This window comes from Rana temporaria, chromosome 9 (genome assembly GCF_905171775.1).
Source record: "Rana temporaria chromosome 9, aRanTem1.1, whole genome shotgun sequence".
NCBI lineage: Eukaryota > Metazoa > Chordata > Amphibia > Anura > Ranidae > Rana > Rana temporaria.
In genome coordinates this window covers 94639793-94665911 of record NC_053497.1, presented here as the reverse complement: position 1 = coordinate 94665911, position 26119 = coordinate 94639793, and the positions used below count along the sequence as shown (strand labels likewise).

The following is a 26119-nucleotide window of genomic DNA, read 5'->3' as shown; positions in this document are numbered from 1 at the left end:
CGGGGGATTTACGATACGCCACCACAAGTTTTGAGGTAAGTGCTTTGTGAATTACCCACTTGCCTCAAAAACTTGCGGCGGCGGATCTTAAATCACATAGGTTACGCGGATCTAAAGATCCGCTAACCTATGTGAATCTGGCCCATTGTCTTCTGGGAAACCGAGTCCAAGGATGAGAGGCTATCCGTGATAGGCAGAACACTGAACACAGTGTCTGCTGGGAAATGTCTATCACGGAAGGGACCAGGGGGAATCCGCGACTTTTAAACAATGGACGCTCACGGCCCTCCAGGTACACTGACTTGAGTATAAGCCGAGGGGGGTATTTTAAGCCCTAATAAAAGGGCTGAGAAAATTGGCTTATACTCGAGTATATACAGTATCTACCTTTCTGATGGGCAATGAGTCTTCACTTCTCTCTGTTGAAGAGCTTAATCCTCCAACAGGATCTTCAACTCCCTCCACACACTGTGGTTCCTTCTTCTGGCATTACATCACTACAGGACACAGTAGGGACATGGGTTGGAGAAAGAAACCACAGCACAAAGTGGGTACCAGACATCCAACACACCCTATATTCTGTTGTATTTGAAGATTCTGTTGGAAGCTGTAGCTTTTCAACAGATATAAGTGAGATCTCGTACCCCCAGAAAGGTCTACAAAACTCTTTCCATTTTCTCAATTAATATGAAGTTTTCTCTGTTGGACAAAGTGGAAATCAGGATGTTATCTCTCTACCACTCCACATCATCCAATTGAGAAAATGCAAAGTGTTTCATGAATGGCTTTCATGTCAAGTGAACAACTTCCTCTGAGGGACATCCCCCACTCCTCTGCTAGCAAAGACAGTAGCATTTTCCATTTAAGATGCAGTAGGGCAGCCGCTCGGCATTGGACCTGGAAGAGGTGTCTAATCCAGTGATTTAGGTATGACACATACATACTTCCAAAAAATTTACGTACCTAAACTCCAGTTTTAAGCAAACATGCCATTTTAAGTGAACATTTACTTTGCTTCTTCTATTCACTGACCTGCTTTTCTCCAGTTTTTTTTTCACCATATTTATCCATTTTACCATTTGCAGCCAGCAGGTGCAGCTTTAAGGAGAATCTTAAACCAAAACTTTTATTTTTAGATTTGTATACTGTAGAGTGGCAAGAGGTCAGAGCACCTTAACCACTGTCATTGAGAAAAAAAAACTTCCAAATGTGAAGCCTCGTACACACGGCCGAGGAACTCGACGGGCGAAACACATCGTTTTGCTCGTCGAGTTCCTTGTTAGGCTGTCGAGGAACTCGACAAGCCAATTTTCTCCATTCCCGTCAAGGAAATAGAGAACATGCTCTCTTTTTGGCTCGTCGAGTTTCTCGACAGTTTCCTCGATGAAAATGTACACACGACCGGTTTCCTCGGCAAAAAAATATCTCCCAGCAAGTTTCTTGCTGTTTTTTGCCGAGAAACTCGATCGTGTGTACGAGGCCTGACAGTTTGAGAAGGAAAACCTGTCAGCGTTTTTAACAATTTCCTACTATGCAAAAAAAGTAAAAAAAAAAGTAATGAATATACTTTAAACAAATCTCAAAAGCCACAGTCTCAGAGAGCAGAGGTCATGTTAGGCAGGGACCTAATTAAGCCAAAAGAGTGACCCCCCACTAGCAAAAACACGAAACAAAAAAGCCCTTGACTAAATACTGTGGATAGCCATGCCTTTCTAAAAGAGAAGGTGTTTACAATAATCAGTGGTTTTTATTTTCCTTTAGGTTATTGTACATCACTGTGGTTCTGCACTACTCACTACTGTCCTAAAACATAAGTCCATGCTGTGGCATTAGCTCTTTCATATCTAGATGTGGAAAATGAGCCGACAACTGTAAGGAGTTTCTATTATATATTGAACTTTTTTATCATCTATATGTAAATTTATTGCTGACTGTGCTGTGTCTGTGCAATAAATTTACATGTGACATTTAAATACTCTAGGGCAATTGTAAGCATGCTTATTAATTCCTTGCAGTACATGACCATGGTTTAACCACTTAAAGTGGTTATAAACCTTAGGACAAAAAAAAACTGCAAGACAAAGGCATAATGAGCTAGTATGCTATGCATACTAACTCATTATGAATTACTTACCTGAGATTGAAGCACCTGCAGCCATCCTCGTACACCGCTCCCGTGGTCGACATTGCTCCCGGAGTTACTTCCGGGTATCGTGGGCTCCGGCGCTGTGATTGGCCAGAGCCACGATGACGCCGGTAATGGCACACTCACTTAAGCAACCATCGCCATTGCTTCAGTGACATCGGCACATGCAAAAACAGTTGATATCTTCTAAATCGTTCAGGTTTAGGAGATATCCAGGGTAGCTACAGGTAAACCTTATTATAGGCTTACCTGTAGCAAAAAGTGTGTTGTAAGGGTTATCAACCACTTTAAGGACAGATCCTCTTTCTGAGATTTGGTGTTTACAAGTTAAAATAATGTTTTGTTAGAAAATTACTTAGAACCCCCAAACATTCTATATTGTTTTTCTTTCTTAACTACCTAGAGAATAAAATGGTGGTCATTGCAATACTTTCTGTCACACCGTATTTGCGCAGCGGTCTTACAAGCGCACTTTTTTTTTTAGAATTAAAAAAATAAGACAACAGTAAAGTTAGCCCAATCTTTTTTTATATTGTGAAAGATGATGTCACTATGAGTAAATTGATACCCAACATATCAAGCTTCAAAATTGCACCTGCTTGTGGAATGGCGACACACTTTTACCCTTAAAAACCTCTTTAGGCGATGTTTAAAAAATTCTACAGACTGCATGTTTTGAGTTACAGAGGAGGTCTCCAGACCAAGAAATTAGAGAGTTCTGGTGTCAGTAGTTAGGAGGCGTGGGGAAGCTAAAAAAAACTGATACATTTTCTAATCTCTCTCCTCTCATCTAAATACATGTGTTTTTATTGCTGTCTCTGTCCCTGTCAAAGGAATAGAAAAAGAATAAGAATAAGGTATTGCGCTGACTGAAACCCAACTTTCATTTAACAGGGGAAAAAGAGGGTCAGGGGACTGGTAGGGAACACCAGGTAAAGTGGATGCAGCTCTTCTGTCAGGCTTCAGGCTGAAACATAAGCAACAGCAGCTTCCAGAAGTGGCTCCAAACAGCGTGTCTCTGGACTGGGTGATGACAGGAAGTAAATAGGACATGGCTACTTGTTTCAGGGCAGTCATGAGCACCTCTTTACCAAACCATCATCTAGCCACTTTTGGAAGCTACTGTTGCTTATGTTCCAGCCTGAAGCCTGACAGCTGCACTTCCATTAAAAACTCTGCTTCTAGCCACATGCCTGCTGAGCTCCATAGCCTCACAGTGATCCTATGGAGGTCTATATGGGACCATGACAAGCGTGGATCCACTTTATCTAGTGAGTGCATTTTTATTGTCTATTATACTCTTTTTTAAATAAATCACTACACCTAGATGGAGGCGCTCTCTTTCAAAAGAAACATGTGAGGAGTACAAAGACAAGTGTGTCTTGCCTACATTCAAGCATGGTGGTGGGAGTGTCATGGTCTGGGGCTGCATAAGTGTTGCCGACACTGGGGAGCTACAGTTTATTGAGGGAACCATGAATGTCAACATGTACAGTACTGTGATATATTGAAGCTGGGCAGTATTCCAACATGAGAATGACCCCAAACACACCTCCAAGACAACCACGGCCTTGCTAAAGAAGCTGAGGGTAAATATCTCCAGACCTAAACCCTATTGAGCATCTGTGGGGCATCCTCAAACATGAGATGGAGGAACGCAAGGTTTCTAACATCCACCAGATCCGTGAAGTCGCCATGGAGGAGTGGAAGAGGACTCCAGTGGCAACCTGTGAAGCTCTGGTGAACTCCATGCCCAAGAGGGTTAGGGCAATGCTGGAAAATGATGGTGGCCACACAAAATATTGACACTTTGGACCCAATTTTGAAATTTCCACTTAGGGGTGTACTGTAATGTGTTGAGTTATTTTGAGGGGGCAGGAAATTGACATTGTTATCCAAGCTGTACACTCACTACTTTACGTTGTAGAAAAGTGTACTTTCTTCAGTGTTGTCACAAGAAAATATATAATAAAATATTTACAAAAATGTGAGGGGTGTACTCACTTTTGTGAGATACTGTAAATGTTTACAGGGAGAATGTGGCATATTCTAATTTCTGTGACCAGGGTGTCCACAAATAATGATTACTCTCAATGAATAATGAACTCCTAAAGCTATGTTTTCTAAATATAGTCCTGAGAATCTACCCTGGGCCCGGGCGTTTTGTAGCACATATGTCGATATTTGCTTAAAGGGAGTAAAGTGCCATTGGCAAAGTAGGGAGTTTATCAATATCACTAGTTATTAATACAACTTCCCCTGATTGATGCTGCTGAAGCTGTGAGCGGTTATAAGTCACATGAATCATGTAATTTATGCCCTGTATTCCTGTAAAAGACATATTCACTGAATGAAACAATGCACATGGCACTGACTTCAATTATAATTGTAAATGAAATGAAATAGATGAATCATTTATTGCTATACGTATGCTGCACACGCCTTGGAATAAAATTGGGATTCAGTCCTGGTTGATAAATAAAACATACTGTATGTCCACTGACGTGCACATGATCCATTCACTTCATCCACAGAGAGATAATCAGTTTAGTTTGCTAAGATTTCCACCCATCTGACACATAACCACACACAGACTGACAGTTTCATTTCAGCTATATATTATCTATAAATAATTCGCATTTTTACTAGAGTGTAATCTGACTGTAAATGTTTACTATTAGAATCTCATATATCTTCTAGCAGAAAACTGCTGCTTTCATTTAAAGATAAATATGTATATGATGCTTAAAAATACATTTAGCAATAAAGCCAAGAAATGGTAGATTTCTTAAAGTAGTTATAAAACCTAAACATTTTTTTTATCTTAATGCATTTCTTGCATTAAGGTACAAAATGTTTAGGTAGTAGTATCCCCCCCCCCTCTTACTTACTTACTTGCCCCCTCATTCGATCCAGCGCTGTGCATGTCTGCAGCTCTTCTCTCTCTACACTAAACAGCCTTGTATTATAGTCCTTGTCTGATGCTCTGGAAACAATTCACAGCCCCAATAATTTAACCATATACTGTAACTTAAAGTGATAGTAAACACTGTTCTACCACTTGTACCTACAGGCAAGCCTATAGTAAGGCTTCTCTGTAGGTATTGTGAATTATTATTATTCAGAGTGCATGCAGCCGGTGACGTTAGCGACACATGCACTCTGAAGGTCCGGCATGCACGGGAGTGACGTCATCACCCCCAGTCACTCATGTAGCTGGAGGACGTGAACCTGGTGGGAATTAGGGGGGAGATGTCAGCCCTCTAAGTGGTGACAGCGCAGGTAAGTCTCTCATAATGTGCTAGTAGGAAATGCCTACTAGCACATTATGACATTGTCTTGCAGGGGATTTTTTTTCTTCCCATCAACAGTAGTTTACTACTGCTTTACAGATGAACGCTGGGCTGGAGACAAGGGTACCCTTGCAGTAGTTCCACTTTCACACTGCAAGGATTTACTGCTTGTTTTGTCAAGGGATTGATAAACATCTTGTACCCCTGGAAGCTGGTGCTCTCTTCTGCTGTCTGAGGCTCCTGGGATGTGGGCAGACCTTTGACTTCCTTAAATACAATGCAAAACCAATGGTCCTCAATTGCACATGATGATATCAGGCTACTGCAACCAGTCAGGTAACAAAGAGAAGTAGCTTCAGTGGACCAGTAGATTAAGAATACTTAATCCTTCTAGTGCAGAGGGGGACCAACCAGTGTTACCACCTCCCAAAGTGAAATTCACTGACAGGACATCAAAACTTTACCAGAGCACCCTTTACACAAGGGTCCATCACAGTACACAGAGTTCCCCCTCACATCAGACTCCAAAGTTTTCCCTTAGGCCCCTTTCACACAGGAAGGATCAGTAATGATCCGCCTCCGTATGCTCCGTATGCTCAGCTTCGTTGATCCCCGCTGAGCCGGCAGATGACAGGGCGGTCCCCACACACTGTCTGTTCTCCGCTCTCCCCTATGGAGGGATCGGATGAACACGGACCGTATGTCCGTGTTCATCCGATCCACAGACAGAAGAAAAAATTGTGTTTTCTTCCGTCTGCAAAATCGGATCATTGCGAAGGCGGACAAGATCGGGTGTCAGCGGATGTTCATCCGCTGACACCCGCAATCTCATAGTGACCAATGTACGTCCCCTTTTCATCCGCCAACGGATGGATGAAAAAGCAGACATACGGCCCGCAGGTGTGACAGGGGCCTTACATCAGCGTTCTCTTTACATAAGAGTTTGCAGGGTTCCCCATTACAGTATAAGGGGGAACTCTTAAGTAAAGGGGAACACTGCAGTCCATGATGTAAGGGGGAATGCTTTGTTGTAAAGGGGAACTCTGATTTAAGGTGGTCTCTGGTCACCAGAGCCCCCTAACATTAGTCCACAGCATTCCCCCTTACATCATGGTTTGGAGTGTTCCCCTTTACTTACATCAGGGTCTGCACTCTGCAGCATTGCCTTTTACACCAGAGTTCCCCTTTACATCAGGGTCTGCAAAGTTCCCCTTTACACTGGAAGGGTGATCCTGCAGGCTAATTTAAAGGGGAACTCGTCTGCAAAGTGAATACACTAAGGTAATAGGGAATCCAGGAGAAGATATTGTCTATGTGCTATTTGTAAAAGGCACAAAGCAGGCACCATAATAAAACCGCACACCTGCCCGGGCCGCCCACCACCTGAGCCCACTCAAGCCTGCCTGAGCCCAGCCAGTGCATGCGCAGTTCCAAAGCCGGCCCACAGCCATATTTTTTACAGGAAGCCACCGCCCATAATGGGCATTTACGGACAAATCATAAAATCATATATAAATCGTCCGTAACTATCCATACATTTACAGCCCTGGAAATGACTACAAAGGGTACCCTTTTCTTGGACCTTAGTTTTAATGTATAGCACTGTGTAATTAGTCCTACTGCTATTATTACTATGTATAATAATAATAATACTAATAATAATACTAATAATAATAATAATAATAATAATAATAATAATAACATTTATACAATGAAACTAGTTGAAGCACAGCAAAGTTACATTCATAAAGTTAAAGAAGCACTGAGGTTGATTTATTAAAGGCAAATAGACTGTGCACTTTGCAATTGCAGTTGCACGCCACAAGAGACTTTGCTCACTTTGTAACAAATACCCAATTACATGCAAGGAAAAACAATGAATTTTTGGCTTACACATGATTGGATGATTGAAGATAGCAGAGCTTTCCCTCATTTACTAATCTCCGAATGCCTTTGTTGAGTGCAACCACACTTGCAAAGTGCACAGCCCATTTGCCTTTCTTTCAAAGTCTATACAGCACCCAAAACAATATAAACCGTGGGGCTTTCTTGGACATTATCTGCTAAATAATTTATAGTAATTGAGTTTTTGACATGTATTTCAAAGACACACTTATTAATGTATTGCATATTTACACTGAAGAGCAATACATACAAGAAGATACTGCAAAAAAAAAAAAAAAAAAAAATTATAATAATTTGTGCTTACTATCATATTTAAGTAAAGACTCATAATTACATTTTGCATGAATCGAAGTAAAAGAGAGAAGTTTCAGAAATGCAATGATAAAACATTAAGAATATGAAGAAGTAAACCTACTGCTCTCTCTGCACTGGAGATTTCAGTCACATTAAATGTTTGTGTGTATTTTGAATTATTTATATACTAGAAAATCATGAACAAGTACACTATTCCATTAAACCATCTCTGAGGAGGGAAATGTTTGTCAATATACGATAAAGTGCTGTCATATTTGTCTGTGATCACTGTGTCCTGGTGATGTCATACATGTAAGGCCATACCTACCTGCTGTCAAGGCTGATTTCTCCAGGAATGACATGAGTACCGTCCTTGCCAATAAGAAATCTAATCCTGTCATAGAAGAGTCTCGGAGGATGCTGGGAGAAGGGTGGCTGGCTTTGCTGGATGAGGTCTAATGGGTCAGGTGAACCTTGACAGAGAGGACTGGAGAAGCAATTGGCTTGCTGGCAGCAATCAGGATCTACACAATCTGTCAGACCATCTGTAATGGATGAAATTACCATAAGTCAGCCAATGTAAGTCTACTGAGATTTCATGGAGCAGGGCAATAAAAAAGCAGCAATGCTAATGAATGCTAAAACAAGGGGTTAAGACCTACTAGCTAGTTGATGTTAATATTCCAAAAGCAGAAAAAAAAAATACTGAAATTACTTTAAATCACTGAATTAATGAGCCGTGATCTTACTTATTAAATACTGCACAACAGACATACAAAGCTGCATATAAAATTGAATACAGATTTCAACATTATTAACTTTTTATGCGAATCACATATTTAAGGTGTTTTTTTTTTCTTTTGTAATTTTTTTCCTTACTGCATTTATTTGTAAAAACATCAGAAATGTGGAGAATACCTTTGTTTACATGAATACAGTACATTTATAAAGATTACTAGTCATATCTTTACACTGCATGACAACATTGGCTACATTATAAAAAAAACAAATATACAGTACAGTATTCTTAAAGAAGGGTTCTTAAGCATGCACATTTATGCTTCCTCAATGTGCAATTACACTGGAGATAAACTGCATACCTGGAGCTAGTCTACATGCAACAAGAAAAACTCAAAATCGGAAACATAGACATTCGGAGCCAGTGCACTGTTAGGTGTCTAATGACCCAGCCACTTTGGGATTTAAACTTATAAAACCTTGTGAGATGCTATATAAAATCAGCGCAGCTGCCCGCACTTTCCACACTTCCTTAAATATGTAAAAAAAACTGTTTTAACAAATAAGTTCAGCGCTTAGCTATATATACATAAGAATATCCTAAGGGGATATATAAAGTGCAAACAAATGTAAACAGATCAATAATGTGCAAAGTGTTAAATATAAACATTTTTATAAATCCATATAGTGTCCTTGTAAATAAATTATTTATTTGTAAATCCAACATACCAGTCCACATTTGAAATAGTGATAATGGATGTAAAAATTAAGCAATCTCTTCAGAAACATCCACCTCAAACCTTAATTTAGACAGTAAATGATACATAGGTCATAATAAAAATAGACAAAGTACATATATACGTTCACATATATTGGTTAAAGAAGAACACGATTGCAAATGTAGTCAAATGGGTACATGTTGAACTGGTATCTCGACTCGTTTTGTGAAGCAACGCTCACTTCAGAAGGAGCCAGTCAAGACCAATATATCCATGGAGAGACCATGTCAAAAAGATAATTGAAAGAGAAACAGATATAAACCTGCTAAGGGTAGAGATCATGAAATCCACTCCCCACGTGAACTAATGTTCAAAAGATAAAACAGCGCTTATGAGTGGGTGTAAAAACCAGCTCAAATGAATAAAATTGTCCTGAAGATCAGTGATGATGTGAAAGGTGATCGAATGTGGTATATGTGCACCAAATACCTAAAGATACACCTTTATAAGTGTGGATTGCTCCCCCAATTGGGGTGCAGGCTTACCACAGCAAAATATGAGTATTTTGCACTCAGACCATCAGATCATCCAGGCATTGAGCGGGTTCAACTTCTCAGACGGAGGAACATAAAAGGCAAATACACAGAAATAGCATAGTGTGATATTGCACAACAAAACAACCCAGACCAAGCTAGGTATAAAAACCAATGGTTAATGCCCGTACAATGTTACACTCGAGAATGAACATAAACAAAAGAGGTTTCACCGCTGTCACCGTCGTCTTCCTGTGCAATATCACACAATATTATAAAGGTGTATCTTTAGGTATTTGGTGCACATATACCACATTCGATCACATCCTGATCTTCAGGACAATTTTATTCATTTGAGCTGGTTTTTACACCCACTCATAAGCGCTGTTTTATCCTTTGAACATTAGTTCACGTTTTATTGATAATTTTGTTTTATACTTTTAGATGGTTCTCCATTTAATTTAAATAGCTGCTTTTAAGAGCAATACCACCTACATTACTGGTATTTTCTCTTCACTCTTAAATAGTTCACACCACCACACTACCACTCTGGTTAAGGTGATATATTGCTATCTGGCGCCGGAAGTGCAACACTAGGCCACTTTAACTGCACCTTTCCTTATACTTACATATCAGCCAAAGAAATTAGGGAAACAAAATCCAATGTATTTAAATATATTTGCAATATTATTCATATTTAACCAATATATGGCAAAGTATATCTGTACTTTGTCCATTTTTATTATTACATATCTACTATTTATTATGTCTAATTAACATTTTTAATACGGAACACATTTTTGTTTATTTTATGTCAATTGGTATTAATTAATTAATAATTGGGCACCATTTTTACTTTTGCACTATATAAAAATAGGGACTGAGCTCCGCCAACATCTTTGCACTTATGGCCCCATCTTGTTTATGTGTCCACACTTCGTGTCATGACAGGAAGTGATGGAAATCTTTGCAATGAAGACTCTGCTAGCTAAATTGCTGTACAGTAGCAGCCACTCATATCTTTCCTTCCTGCAGGTCTAGAATCAAAGTCAATTAGAATGCAAGGCAGTGTCTTGACTGGTTCCAACACCACTCCTCTTTGATCCCTCTGAAGCCTAAGCCACAATGAAGTATAAGAGGGAGGCTGCACACCATACAGTCATGTGACGAGAGACTGCAATTCCTCCATGTAAGAAGCCAGAGAAATCTGTCTGGAATGTATTATCAAAAATACTGAATAACTATAAAAAATTCTTTAAAAGCTATAGTGATCCTCAATCAGCCCATTTTGTATAGAGCCAGTACAGTACTCTGCTATTATACAGTGCACTGAAAATTACTTCAAAGTAAAGGACTTAAAGATTAAACTGTACTTTATATATATTTGAGATTAAATATTTCTTAAAATAAATGCTAATTGGCCTAACTTAAGCATAGAATAAAATATTTGAGTGGTTCCTGTCATTCTACAAAAGTCCCATCATCGTTACACTGCTGTTTAAGCTTTAAAGAATTGACACAATCAAACACATTAGATGGGAAATCTTCCTTAATGACAGCTTGAACTTTGCTTTATGGGAATGTTAATATAAAAAGACTATATTTCCATGTGTGTAACACCCTAGCACTCAAGTACATTAAAATGCTGAGCTACCGTTCAGCAAATTTCTAAGCTTTACTGGATTGCACCATCTGGCTAAAAACAGACAGACCAACAGTGATTTACAAGCATTAATGCTGGAAATAACTGCAGTCATCTTAAAGAAAAAAATCCTATATTTGAGTCTGAAAATGTAATTGAACTATGAAAAATAACATAGGAACATGCACATTTAATCAAAAAAGCCTATAGAATTTATATATGTAATGTATAACCTATGTTTCCACTGACTTAACCATAGCCATAGCACCCCACAACTGCTATGGAGCCTGGTGGTGAAAGGGAACCCCAGTAGGGAAATAAAACAACATTTGTGTGCATGTGAAAATAGCACAAAACCAGTATTGTATCATTAGGGATTCCAGGGGTTGCTGCTGACACTGACCCTTTCCCTGTGAGATATTTCCAGTCAAGAAAAGCTGATGTCATATTCAGAAGAACCTTGCTAGAATCATTGGGGCAGATCCACAAAATAATTACGCCGGCGTATCTCTTGATACGCCGCGTAATTTCAAATTTTGCGCGTCGTATCTTTGTTTTGTATCTACAAAACAAGATACGACTGCATCTCGGATCGATCCAACAGGCGTACGTCTTAGTACACCGTCGGATCTTAGGTGCATTGTTTCCGTCGAATTCCGTGTTGAGTATGCAAATTAGCTTGTTAAGGCGATCCACGAACGTACGTCCGGCCGGCGCATTTTTTTACGTCGTTTGCGTTCGGCTTTTCCGGCATATAGTTACCCCTGCTATTATAAGGCGTATTCAATGTTAAGTATGGCCATCGTTCCCGCGTCGCCTTTTAAATTGTTTACGTTGTTTGTGTAAGTCGTTCGCGAATAGGGATTTGCGTAGAATGATGTCACCGTCACAAGCATTGGCTTGTTGCGGTTTAATTTCGAGCATGCGCACTGGGATACCCCCACGGACGGCGCATGCGCCGTAAAAAAAAACACGTTGTTTACGTCGGGTCACGACGTGTTTACATAAAACACGACCCCATTACATCCATTTGAATTCCGCGCCCTTGCGCCGCCAAAAATACACTATGCCGCCGTAACTTACGGCGCAAATTCTTTAAGGATTCAAAAAAAATAAAATAAGTTACGGCGGCGTAGTGTATCTTAGATACGCTGCGCCCGGTGGATATTTGCGCCGAGGTACATGAATCTGCCCCATTGTTGCTAGAAACAGATCCCCCTTAGCAGGTTATGCAGTATAGAGAGTTTCCTTAGCTGTCTTAAGGTGACCATATACTATACAATGTGATTGTACAATCGTCTTTATACCTATTATCAACTACAGTATATAGTGCATAGGCCTGCTGGATTTGATACAAACTGGATGCTTTTTTTACATATTCTTGGAAAACCTATAGGTGGTCAAACGGACTTCGATTTGTTAAATTGATCTATGTGCAATTTTATTAAAATCATAAAATCAACAAATAATTGAATAGCCATACATTTCTTCTGATCAATTTAGACTTGATTATGACTGGATTCAATTAAGTCGATTGGCCAGAGCAGAAACTGAGATAATAAAGCACTAAAGTGCTTTATTCATGAATCCAATCGTATGTCTATTGATCAAAGTACAAGACAGCACGGCTTAAACAGAGATGCGATCAATATCTTACGATTGTATCTTTCAGCTATTGATCGAAATCCACTTCCCTGTGTGTGGCATATTAATAAGTTGGGTTGGCAGTGATAGACTAATTATTCATATCATACGAGATTGATCAGAAAATAAATCATATATGATGTACAAATAGATTGTATAGTGTATGGCCAGCTTAGTGAAAGCCTTATGCTAGGAGACAACACGGACTACGGAAAGAATGATGTGCTGCTTTTTTGTTTGGGGAACCAATAGGGGGGCGCCCTGTTGGTAAGGAACTGACATAAGTTTGCATAGTGACTTGGATATTCAGGTGTTTTGTTTATATTTAGGGCTTAACCACTTGACCTCCGGAAGGTTTACCCCCTTTGTGACCAGGCGATTTTTTGCTTTTTGACACTGCATTACTTTAACTGATAATTGCACGGTCATGCAACACTGCACATAAACTAAAATGTATGTCAATGTTTCCCAACAAATAGAGCTTCCCTTTGTTGGTATTTGATCACCACTGGGCTTTTTATTTTTTGCGCTATAAATTAAAAAAGACCAAAAATTTTAAAAACAAACAATGTTTTTTACTTTCTTCTTTAAAACATATCATAATAATATATACTGGAATTTTTTTTTTATACTAGTAATGGCGATGATCAACGACTTATAGTGGGGCTGTGATATTGTATATCTAACACAATGTGACACTAACTGACACTTTTGACACTTTGTGGGAACCAGTGACACTAATAAAGTGATCGGTGCTAAAAAATATTCACTGTCACTGTACTAATAACACTGGCTGGGAAGGGGTTAAACATCTACGGCGCTCAAAGGGTTAAATGTGTGCCTAACCAGTGTTTTTGTGTATACTATGTGTGGTGCTTTTACTAAGGGATGTGATGGATTGTATTCCCTGTTTACCGCCATGCTGAATAAAAGTTCAGGACAAACATGCTTGAACTGTCCCAGTAAAAGCGGAAAAAATATATAAAAAAGTCAGATACAAGCAATGCAGCTCATTATAATGCCGCGTACACACCATCACTTTATGTGATGAAAAAAAATGACGTTTTTAAAAACGTCACTTTAATTGACTGTGTGTGGGGGAAAACGTTGTTTTATGTCTTGTAAAAAACGACCAAAAAAAATTGAAGCATGCTTCAATTTTATGTGTCGTTTTTCAAAAGTGCACTTTTTACTTCACAGAAATTGACCGTGTGTAGCAAAAAACTTCGTTTTCTAAGACGTTTTTTCAACAAGGAAACACATGTAGAGGCTAACCAAGACATCATGCACAATCTTCCTGGAAATAGCCATACCCAAAAGGCTCATCAAAACTATCACGTAGTTCGTTAGTAGTCACCAAGACCGGGGGGTGGGGGGTTCGCATGAGGATGAATTTAAATATTTTAACAAGCTGAATTTGCCTCTGCCTGTGCTGTTAAATTAGAACTTGAAGCGGGGGTTCACCCAAACAAAAAAATGTTAACATTACATTCAGTAGAGTTATCAGAATGACAATCGGCTGTTTCTTTTTATTTTATTGGCGTACATACCGTATTTTCACCGCCGCTTTCGGGTATGTAATCTGCGGCACTGGGCGTTCCTAATTGATTGACATCCTTCTGACCGGCGCATACAGCGCGTCACAGGTTGCCGAAAGAAGCCGAACGTCGGTGCGCAGGCGCCGTATAGAGCCGACTCGCAGTCTGGCTTCTTTCAGCAACTCGTGACGCGTTGTATGCACCGGTCGGAAGGATGTCAATCAATTAGGAATGCCCAGTCCCACAGATTACATACCCGGAAGCGGCGGTGAAAATACGGTATGTACGGCAATAAAAAAAAAAAACAGCCGAATGAATGAAATGTTAACATTTTTTTTTTGGGTGAACCCCCGCTTTAAAGACCAATCAAGATTAATTAAAATTTGCCAGGCCAAGTAACGTAGGTTGATGGGAGAGCAAACTGGATCAGTTTATTTATGTGTTTGCTGTTTAGAAGATCAACAGATACCTACCAGCTAATATGGTGGATGTTTTTTTGTGTCACTGCACTTTATCTACTATCTATGCATTCTCACTATGTACTATACGGAATAACTAGATTTAGGGTGGCCAGATGTCTACGGCAGCCTAAAGATGGACCCAGTTAATTTTCATTTAATTAGCGTAATGAATGGAAAAAATTTACCTAATTCCCCCATCCACATATTCAAAGTGGGTGAGGGAATCCATTCTGCTGAGTTATTGTATTCTGACAGACTTCCCCGCTGTCAGAATACACTGATCAGTGTTGCAGGCTATAGCTGGTGGTGCTGATCAAGCAGGGAAAATCTGACAGGGTGGTTGTATAGAAGTTGATCAGTTAATAAACGTCTGTACAATCTCCCTGCCCATACATGGTTCAAAATTCAGATGATCCCTGCTGGACTGGCCAAATTTTGACCCATGTATGGTGGCCTTAACCACCAGTTCATGTCTATGTAATTAACCCATCTGTGGGATATTTACCCTGCCTACACCGATGGAGTATCTTCTTAATCAGTGTGTCCCTCCAATGATAGTGCACAACTTTGTGCTTTAGAGGATGTAAAGATTTCTCATAATATGTCTTTCGACAAGCAGCATTAATATACAATATAAATGCTTTCTTACCATGTTCACATTTAAAAAAAAATGTGATCTCCAGGAGGATAATTTGCCTTTATTTATGGTTTGTTTGAAACCTGTAGGAATTTGTGGACTGTGGGCTGAACACTGCTTATTCTTAGGGATGTGTTTGTTGGACCATTAAAAGATGACAAAGGGGTGGATTCAGGTAGGGGCGCGCAAAACTGCGGCGGCGTAACGTATGACATTTACGTTACGCGGCCTGCAAGTTTTTCAGGCAAGTGCTTGATTCACAAAGCACTTGCCTGTAAAGTTGCGGCGACGTAGCGCAAAAGGGGCCGGCGTAAGCGTGCGTAATTCAAATGATCCCGCAGGGGTCGTGGATCATTTAAATTAGGCGTGTTCCTGCGCTGAACTTACTGCGAATGCGCCGTCCCTAAAATTTCCCGACGTGCATTGCAGTAAATGACGTCGCAAGGACGTCATTGGTTTCAACGTGAACGTAAATGGCGTCCAGCGCCATTCACGGACGACTTACGCAAGCGACGTAAAATTTTGAAATCGCGACACGGGATTGACGTCCATACTTAACATTGGCTGCACCTCCTAATAGCAGGAGCAGCCTTACGGCGAAAACGACGTACGCAAACGACGTAAAAAACGACCGCTGGACGCACGTACGTTTGTGAATCGGCATAAGTATGCAATTTGCATACTCTACGCTGACAACTACGGGAGCGCCACCTAGCGGCCAGCGTCAGAATGCACCCTAAGATACGACGGCGTAAGAGACTTATGCCAGTCGTATCTTAGGCTACAGTCGGCGTATCTAGCTTTCTGAATACAGAAAATAGATACGCCGGCGCTACTTAGCAATTACGCGGCGTATCTATGGATACGCCGGCGTAATTGCTCTCTGAATCCACCCCAAAGAACCTAATCTACCTCATTCACCTGAAAGATCAGACGCAATCAGTGGGAATAATTATGTCTTGTTAAATTTGTTAGTTTATAAATAAAAACAGTTTCAGCAAAATTAGAAAATCTGATGATTTTTTTGTTACCATTAACAGCTAAGTGCTTTAATTCAAAAGTGGGTCCATTCTGCAGAACCCCTCTGTATTGTAACAATGAAAAGCCCTCTCTATGGTTAGTGATTTCCGGACTAGCAAACACATATGGAACATGTTTTTTCCTTGATTGCCGAACTCAAAGGAAATGTGCTGTACACTGTATAACACACTCTAAACTGGTTATATATTGAATTCTGCTGGTTTCCTGTCCTGCTAGAAAATTGGGTGGAGTTAAACAGAAATTTGGATGCCTTTTCAATAATACAGCCCCAGTACCTGTCCGATTTGGCTACTTTATTAAAATATGTATTCATTTATCACTATAGGTTTTTTTTTCTCCTGTTATTCCAAGACTCTGTTTTTGGCACAAATAAGGAATGTTTGTCACTTGAGAACATTGTGAAGGGGGATGAAATTATCTCTCAAGAGCTCAGTTACAAATCTGAAAACTGTTTCTCTAACTCACCATTAGCTTACTCTTAACAAATTAACATATGGATGAGTTAAAAAAAAGTAAGGTGATTGATTATTTCATCAGAATTCTACAACTGGAAGCCAACAGAACAGATGTGCTCTGAAGCTTTTATATGTCCTCCAGGTTTTTTACATTTCCATGTACTTTATCGAATGATGTTAATAATAAATGGCACATATAAGCACAGATGCAAAAGAAAATGTGATCCTCATTGTAAAATACTTGGTTAATATAGCCAATTATTTATACACTATTGAGTTATGCTAGAAAAAGAGTTGTCTAATGCCAGGGTTTAATTAATTATCTTACTTATCCATTTCCTAACCAACATGTTATTTAATGGTGACTTGAACTCAAAAAGAAGATTTGCGATCTTATAAGGAACATCTAGAAATTGTAATTGTATCTAAGTAGTACCCTAAAGAGTTACCTTTTGCTTTGATTACTTATACCCAAGTCCCTGTGTGTGTGTTCAGTTTCATAGCTGATATTGGTAGTCATCAAAAGCACCATGCCTCTGACTGCTAGTCCTATGTAATTTGGAGTGAGATTTGATGATGTCATCACACAATTGTTAAAACCAAGGCAAAATGTACCTGTAAAAGTGGGCATACATACTCCTCTTTCCTGCTAACCACACTGCAGAACACTGCTCCAATGATGGAAATTCTTCTGCTGAAGTTCAAAGGGAAACCCACACAAGACTGTTGATCTTCTGGGTTTCCAGCAACTCTGGTTTACTGCTTCCTCCCTCTAACCTCACCCATTACAGGATGTAGAATTGACACAGAGGTCAGCCTTCCTATTCGTCCTGGTCACCAAGACAGAAAGTGGTAAGAAATTTCAAAACTGTCTCCAGAAGAAGACATTTGGGCACATCCTCTAATAGGGGCACCTGCTGGAGTGACAGTTACATCAACGTGGATGAAGTAAAGATAAATCTCCCCAATGGGAAAGATAACGTTTTTTGGTTGAAGAAAAAACATATTTTTTCTTTTTTTTTTCAATGGATGAAAAACGTTAAATGCTGGTGAGTGACGATTTTGAGCGTTTATCAGCGTTTATTGACGTTTATCAGCGTTAGAGCGTTTTTACAGCTGAAAAATGTCTCTCAGAACCCACTAGTTTTTCTTTTTTTTTTACTGCTCAAAAACGCCACTGCCCAAAACTGCTGATAACAGCCTATGTGTGCATGGACACATAGGATAACATGATGGAGAGTTTATTGACTGTAGAAAAAAACGTCCAAAAACGTCCAGTGTGCATGAGGCCTTAAAGGTACTCCTTAGCAAACAGTCCTTAGCACAGCAGTATATCCCAATTAGTATGTTGATATCCACAAGGCATATTAAGTAACAACAAATGTATTAGATGGAACACAAGCTGCAGATCTTCTTATAGGACTACAAGTGATACAATAGCTACTTATCCGTTTGCAGGCTTCAATGTAGGAGATAGGGATTCCGTGGTGTAGGGTGTTCAGCAAAAGCCTAAAGGTTGTCCCCAGCAATGCTGTGTGTTGTAGTAGGTGCAATAGCACTAAAGGAGTAGTTGTTGCCTGGAGCGGTGTTGCAGCATGGGGAGCGATGGTAGCGGTTTGAGTAGCGTGGCCGAGCTACGGCTGACAATAATAGAACAATGTTTCTATTTCCAATCAATGCCTTTATAGGCAAGGGCCAGGTGTAGTGCATCGCACTGAATTCGAAAGGAGCGCCGTTCGCTGCGGCGCACTTCCGCGTTTCACGATGGAACGCATGGGGCACTGCGGGATGACATCATTGTGCGGTCGGCGTAATGCGCTCCAGGGTGGAATGCAAACAGGAAGTAACAGATGCGTGGAGCGCCTGTTACAACTGGTCACTTAGCCTGATCCCAGACCATGACAGGTTATTTTGCTTTATTCAAAACACACTAGCAATCACATGTATATTATATATAAGAAAACACATACCTGAGTCATTATCCATGTTATCAGCACAAGCCATTTCCATAATAACATTACACCCTGCTCCACTCCAGCCAGCTTGGCATACACAATGCCATCCATTTTGGTCAAGTGTGCATCTCCCATTGCCATAACACAGACCTGGGCAGCCATCTAAATGAGACAAAACAGTGTAATTAGGTAATGGAAGGTTCTGACATAATGAATAAGTCTGATTATACCTAAAGATTATTCTACAGTTGTTTGTCAAAAGGACAGTGGGTAATTTCCTGTGCTCCTGTATAAAATTACACTTGCACATAGCCTGCAAGTGCATTTAATAACATAGTCCCTTAGTGGTCAGAAATTCTGCCTTGCAGTACTAGGTTTCTTGGTTTGATTCCTGGTCAGCACACTATCTGCATGGAGTTTGCATGTTCTTCCTGTGCTTGCACAAGTTTCCTCTCACTCTCAAAAGACATGCTGGTATGTTAACTATCTCCTCTAATTGTTATCCTTAGATAAGCCCAGTGAGTTTTAGTTTTTTGATTTTTTTTACTGTTAATGTTTAATTGTTATCACTGTCGCCTAACAAGAAAGCCTGGTGGACCCAGTCTGTTGCTTTAGTTCAGGGAAATTATGGAATCCTAGATGTCCTAGAGGGGTAAGAGGTGAGTGGAATTGGCTGCCTCTCCCTACCCCGTCCCCCCTTAGACCCTATTCTGTATGTATAAAGACAGTGTGATTTATTTTGATTAGAACAGAAGGTGTACTGTAGGCCTATAATACACCTCCCGGCGCCAAAATGGACAGAAACTGCACAATAATCAATAACAGAGGATTGTCAATAGATCGATCATCTGTGTATTACAGTAAATTAAATTAGAAAAAGCAGCCGTTTAATAAAATACAAACATATAAAAAGAGATTTAAAATCTATAAAAACAAAAGTTGTCAGCATAGAAAAAATCACAAACAGCGCTAATAGTGGTATGTTCTAGCGTAAATCCCAAAAAGGAACCACTTATACACTCGGTGCAGAATAGAAGAGTGTGTCAGTAAAATAGAGAAAAGTCCATTGATACAGTGTCCGATATAAGGAAGAAATCAGATAGCAAACACCTTCCACCCGAATTCCTTAAAGGGCACCACGTGGGACAAAATAAGCCCCCTCTGGGGTGCGAACTCACCGCAACACAATGAATGCAAGGCGATGTATAATAACTCCAGACTGATAAAACTCTTCAGGTAGGGTAATCAGAAACATCTGCTAAGAGTCTCCCAAACAGACCAAAAAAACACAGAGAAATGCCATAGCGTAATTCCGTTTTTAATGGTAATGTAAAACAAGAGCCCCACAGCACAGATTCCCCTCAATCAATGCACGTACATGTAAATAAAATCAATAGCGCAACATAGTCACCATCTCCAAGGACTGGAGTAGCATCATACTGGCCTGGTGTAATCTCGTGGGAGACAAACTGTCCTGGTTCCAGCAGAGGCTCTGGTGGAGCGCATAGGTCACTTCCTGAGCGTCGTTATAAGCCACGCCCTAAGGGCGTGGCTTATCACGACGCTCAGGAAGTGACCTATGCGCTCCACCAGAGCCTCTGCTGGAACCAGGACAGTTTGTCTCCCACGAGATTACACCAGGCCAGTATGATGCTACTCCAGTCCTTGGAGATGGTGACTATGTTGCGCTATTGATTTTATTTACATGTACGTGCATTGATTGAGGGGAATCTGTGCTGTGGGGCTCTTGTTTTACATTACCATTAAAAACGGAATTACGCTATGGCATTTCTCTGTGTTTTTTTGGTCTGTTTGGGAGACTCTTAGCAGATGTTTCTGATTACCCTACCTGAAGAGTTTTATCAGTCTGGAGTTATTATACATCGCCTTGCATTCATTGTGTTGCGGTGAGTTCGCACCCCAGAGGGGGCTTATTTTGTCCCACGTGGTGCCCTTTAAGGAATTCGGGTGGAAGGTGTTTGCTATCTGATTTCTTCCTTATATCGGACACTGTATCAATGGACTTTTCTCTATTTTACTGACACACTCTTCTATTCTGCACCGAGTGTATAAGTGGTTCCTTTTTGGGATTTACGCTAGAACATACCACTATTAGCGCTGTTTGTGATTTTTTCTATGCTGACAACTTTTGTTTTTATAGATTTTAAATCTCTTTTTATATGATTTATTTTGATGTTTATTGTTTTATGCTTATTCTGTTTGGGTTCTAAAAAGATTTACCAATTGTTATTGATATTGTTTACATGTAAGTGGAAGTCCCCCTGCTTTCTTCCTGGTTCAATTTCCTCCTTATAGGGGCCCTCAGATGTAATGTGCTCAGCACACAAAGCCCCACATGTTTATGTAACTGTGGGCCTCTCTCTCTCTCTCTCTCTTTTATCATTTATATGATGGATGGGGGAAGCTTGTAATTACTAATTTTTGCCCTTTCCTTCTCTTGATCTGGGTGGAAATAAGACATTGTAGTATTAGGATTATTATTATCAATTAAGTATACCCTTAAATATTTAGTATATTACCAAGTATTAAAGTTTCCATATTTTTTAAAACTGACGGGGGCTGGTGGATATGGATTAGAATTATTTAGCTAATGTTGAACCTTTAGTAAGGGTCCTGGTTACACTCCTATATAATTAGATATCTCCCCGCAAAAATACTCCAGTATTGCTTTTAATGAAGACTACTTATATCTACACTCATTCCCTTTAGTCATTTCAGCTTATTTGTAGACACATTTATACTTTGTTTAGTGACAACCTGAATATTGGCCAGGTGGTCTTTGCATATTCTTTGAGGTTCCCTAATGTTGGGAGTAGCTTATCTAGTGACGAGTTGACATCTGTTCTAAAGTTACATTGTACTATATGTAAGTGCATCGATTCATTTTTGGCTTTCTTTTTTGTTTTCTGTTGTCACAATCAACAATATAGACACATTTGGTGGGCATGATTGTAAACCAACTTGTGTAATCTACAGCTCAAAGTGCATTGGATACCCTTTGGCTGAACAAATCCTGCAGTCAGAGTCACATTGAAGTATATGTAACTGTATAAATCCAACCAAGTAAATTGTTTTTGTGATCTTTGTATGTTTTTTACTATATTTTGATATATATTATTTTATCTAAAGAAATATCTGGAATCTTTTTAAACATTAAGAAAGAAAATAGTGATATTTTATTATTTAATTTAGTTGTATGGTTGCCTTTAAAATCCCACCCCAGAGGTATAAACTTGTGCATTTTGTATAATTAGGGAAGATGGCAACCACACCCTCAGTTACACAGGCCTTTCTTTTTCAATGTTATTAAGTGCATCTGTTTTTAATTTGAATCCCCAACCATGAAAACTTAAAGAAAAAATGAAAAATAAGATTGATTGGTTTGTTGACATGAACACAGCTTCACCTTGTTCACAAAGCTCAGTGAACATGGTTTGTTCATTTAGGTGTACGTTTATTAAACTGAGAAGTTTTTTCTCAGTTCAGTTCTCAGCAGTTCTCAGAGGAAAATTATCTCCTCTGCAGCTGGTTTATGAAGCTGAGAACTTTCCTCTGAAAATGGCCGAGATCAGTGCAAAAGTGGGTGGGCTGCCTGTAATCTCGTGAGATATTGTGAGATTATGGTGCAGCCGAGTGTGTATATGTATGTATGTGTGTGTGTGTATATATATATATATATATATATACATATATATACATATACACTGTATATATATATATATGTTGCCTTCTTCCTCTAATCACACCAGGTTCTCTCCCAGATTCTCCACCTTTGAGCTGGTGAATCTGGAAGGGAGATATTTCAGTGGAACGGCTGTGAGTTCTTCAGATCTCACTTTTATAAACTGGCTGTTTGTGACACAACGGTCATGTATTGAGATGAGAAGCGGAGAACATGTTCTCTGCTCCTTATCTTAGCTACATAATTCGGTGCACCTCAGAGATCAGCCATAATTCTGAGGATCACGCCTGATCTCTGTTTTATAAATGGACACCTTGGTAAATAAACTGAACTGAAATGCAAGTGAATTTGCTAATGATTCGATTGACAAATGCATTCTGGGGAGGTAAGTTGCATCCAAAAGACAGTTTTTTTTTCTCCCTAATTTCAAATGCATGTAACTAAACCATATAGGACATGCTCTCAACATTCATAGAAAACATCTAGAAATATACTGATAAAACACATGCATCTAAATGTCATAAAATGCTTAGCCTTTAAAATCTTCTCACTAGTGCCATGGGCAACTTTCTGCAACTAGTTTCACCTGCTATGGCAGTTAGCAGTGTGCACGTGTATTAGGTGCGTATAATGGTTTCAGTGGCTCTTGGGAGGAGTTATGTAAATATTAAAATGCCTCGATGAGTGGTTGTCTGCCTGGAGGAGTAGGTGTGTCTAGGCAGTCTGTGTTTGCATGCAGTCTGCTCTAGGGTTTGCCCACATGTAATGCTGAGCCTTCATGATTAAATTTCAATGAATGAAAGAGATGTGTCAGGGACAGTAAGACTAGGAAGGAAAGGGATAGATAATGTTGCATGTCCTCCAGCCAGGAAATGGGCTCAATATAACTTGCTGCAACTTCTAATGTCACAGTGTGCCGTAAAATTAGAGTAAACCATTTCAGTGCAGGAAAGTAGCATATACAACCCAGCAAGACTATAGTTAAGGCTGAAGTTCAGCATTAAACATACCTCTCACAGCATCCAAGTAGTGAGCTGCCAGGAAAAATAAAACATAAAAGATTATTATCAGACATGTGTCACATAAAATCAGTGCATTATTTCTTCACTGTAAAAGAAGCACTAATTGGTGTGATTGCATTCAGAACGTATATTTGAAGACATTTCTACATGTCATTAAAAAACAAAATTTAAAATTACAGCAGAACATTTTGTACTTATTTCACTAATTTGTATGTAGGTTCCTTCTAAAACCCCATCCAGACCCTAATTCACACATGCAGCCTGGGTGACCAGAAAAGGGAGGGTAGTGAGTATGCAGCCTACTTGTTTTATTCCCCCAGCGGGCCAAATGTCTTTTAACACTGTGGGGAGTACCATGGTGGCCAAGCATCTGCTCCTTTAAAAGCAGTTTGTCTCAATGTTGTTGATTTCATCTATATATGTAGTTGTTTATTTAGAGTTTAGCTTCAAATCTCCTAAAATGTGTAGGGTTGTCATAAGGTTCTGCATCTTGGCACATATTTTGGAGGGTTAAATAGCGATTTTGCACACAGAAAAAAAGTTTTTCCTTCCTGCCAATATATGAAAGTGAAATAGATTTTTCTTCAGCTAAAAAAAAAAATTATGAATCATATGGTAACTTTGCATACATACCTCATTAAACAAAAATAATTTATATGCATAAATAAATAAATAAATATAACTTTGTGACTTGGATCACAATGTGAGCAAGAGAAGGAAAATATCAATCTGTAACTAGTGATATTTTTGCATAAAACATGAGCATTAATGCTATTGGGCCTGGGAGCACAAACAACCAGTATATTTTGTATGCCTCAAAAGGTGCCCTGTGCATAATGACTTTACCCAGTACATTATACCAATCAATAATTATGATGATAATTAAATGTAAAACTTGTTTACATGATACGGCTAGTTGTCTAACAGCAAATAGCATACTGCTTTGTTGTTGTTTTAGAATGCTCTATGTAGAAGAATTTGCTTAGGATGGTGATTAAATTAGACTTCTCAGTTACAGTTAAACTGAAACACTCAAAAATCATTAAATAAATTCAAATTACATCTAAACTTTTTAATGGAATTACATTTTTTTTTAACAATTAATGAATTAATTACTTTCTATGAACATGGCCCAGATTCAGGTACATTTGCGCGATATTTGCGGGGGAGCAGGGCAACAATTTTGCCCTGCGCCCCCGCAAATATTTTGCGCTGCCCTCGATTCACGGAGCAGTAGCTCCGTGAACTGCGAGGGCGCGCTGGCAAATTTGCCCGGCGTAAGCGCACGCAAGTTACATGATCCCGCCGGGGGCGGGAATCATTTAAATTAGGCGTGCTCCCGCGCCGAGCGTACAGCGCATGCTCCGTCGGGAAACTTTACCGACGTGCATTGCGGCAAATTACGTCGCAAGGACGTCATTTGCTTCAAAGTGAACGTGAATGGCGTCCAGCGCCATTCACGAAGCACTTACGCGGGAGCGGCGGCTATACTTTAGCATTGGCTGCCCCTACTATTAGAAGGGGCAGCCTTGCGCTAAAGTTGCCGTACGGAAACTTCGTACCTGGCTTGCGCGGGGCCCGCGCAAGTTTGTGAATCAGTTCGTAGTATGCGATTTGCATACTACACGCTGATCACAATGGGAGCGCCCCCTAGCGGCAAGCACAAGAATGCAGCCTAAAATCTGCGAAGCATAAGTGCCTTATGCCGTGCAGATTTTAGGCTGCAGTCGGTGTAACGAGGTTCCTGAATCAGGAGCACTCGTTACACCGGAGCAAGTAAGCAATTGCGCCGTGTAACTTATGATTACACGGGCGCAATTGCTTCTTGAATCTGGGCCATTGTAAAACCTGAGTAACAAAAAGAAGGTTCTTCTTCTTGCAACCAGCTAGGTTACCACCAACATTTTCTTGGTGCAGGTTCCAGAAAAGAGTGGTACGTGCTGAATCTGAAATAGATTTTTTTGGGTAACAAGAATAAAACAATATTCTCAGCACTACCCTTCTCTTTATAGCTATAAAAAAAAGGCCTTACAATAACTGAAAAATAAATGTCCACAGAATGGTATAGTGCATAGTCCACATAAATATCAAGGGCAAAGACCTTAATATAAGTCCAGAAATTGCCTGAAACTGACTGTGATCCAAGGTGGAAGCAGGGCGGCCTAATCCAGAAGGGCTGGAAACCCACACTGCAAGAGAAGAGGCAAGAGGGAGAAAGGCAGCAAGCGATGCATTTCGGAGGCTAGCCACGCCTCCTTCCTGCCAAAAATGATATACTGTGTCGATCTGCCTAAACTATTAAATCAATTGGTATACAATCAGGTAGGCCTTTGTACTTAATAGCTGTTGATAAGTCCAATGGAGATTGTCCATGTATGTGATTAGGATAACAC

At 39.8% G+C, this 26119-nt stretch overlaps 1 protein-coding gene across 2 annotated transcripts in view; it reads right to left on the bottom strand.

Moving 5' to 3' along the window:
• Positions 1–26119, bottom strand: part of TENM1 (teneurin transmembrane protein 1) — a 493379-nt gene that overhangs the window by 229304 nt on the left and 237956 nt on the right. For both annotated transcript variants that reach the window (XM_040323926.1, XM_040323927.1), the window contains exons 11-13: positions 23715–23738; positions 19017–19163; positions 7967–8183 (exon numbers count right to left, since the gene is read on the bottom strand). In XM_040323926.1, the coding sequence (XP_040179860.1) occupies positions 7967–8183; positions 19017–19163; positions 23715–23738 (388 nt within the window). The remainder of the gene's footprint in view (positions 1–7966; positions 8184–19016; positions 19164–23714; positions 23739–26119) is intronic.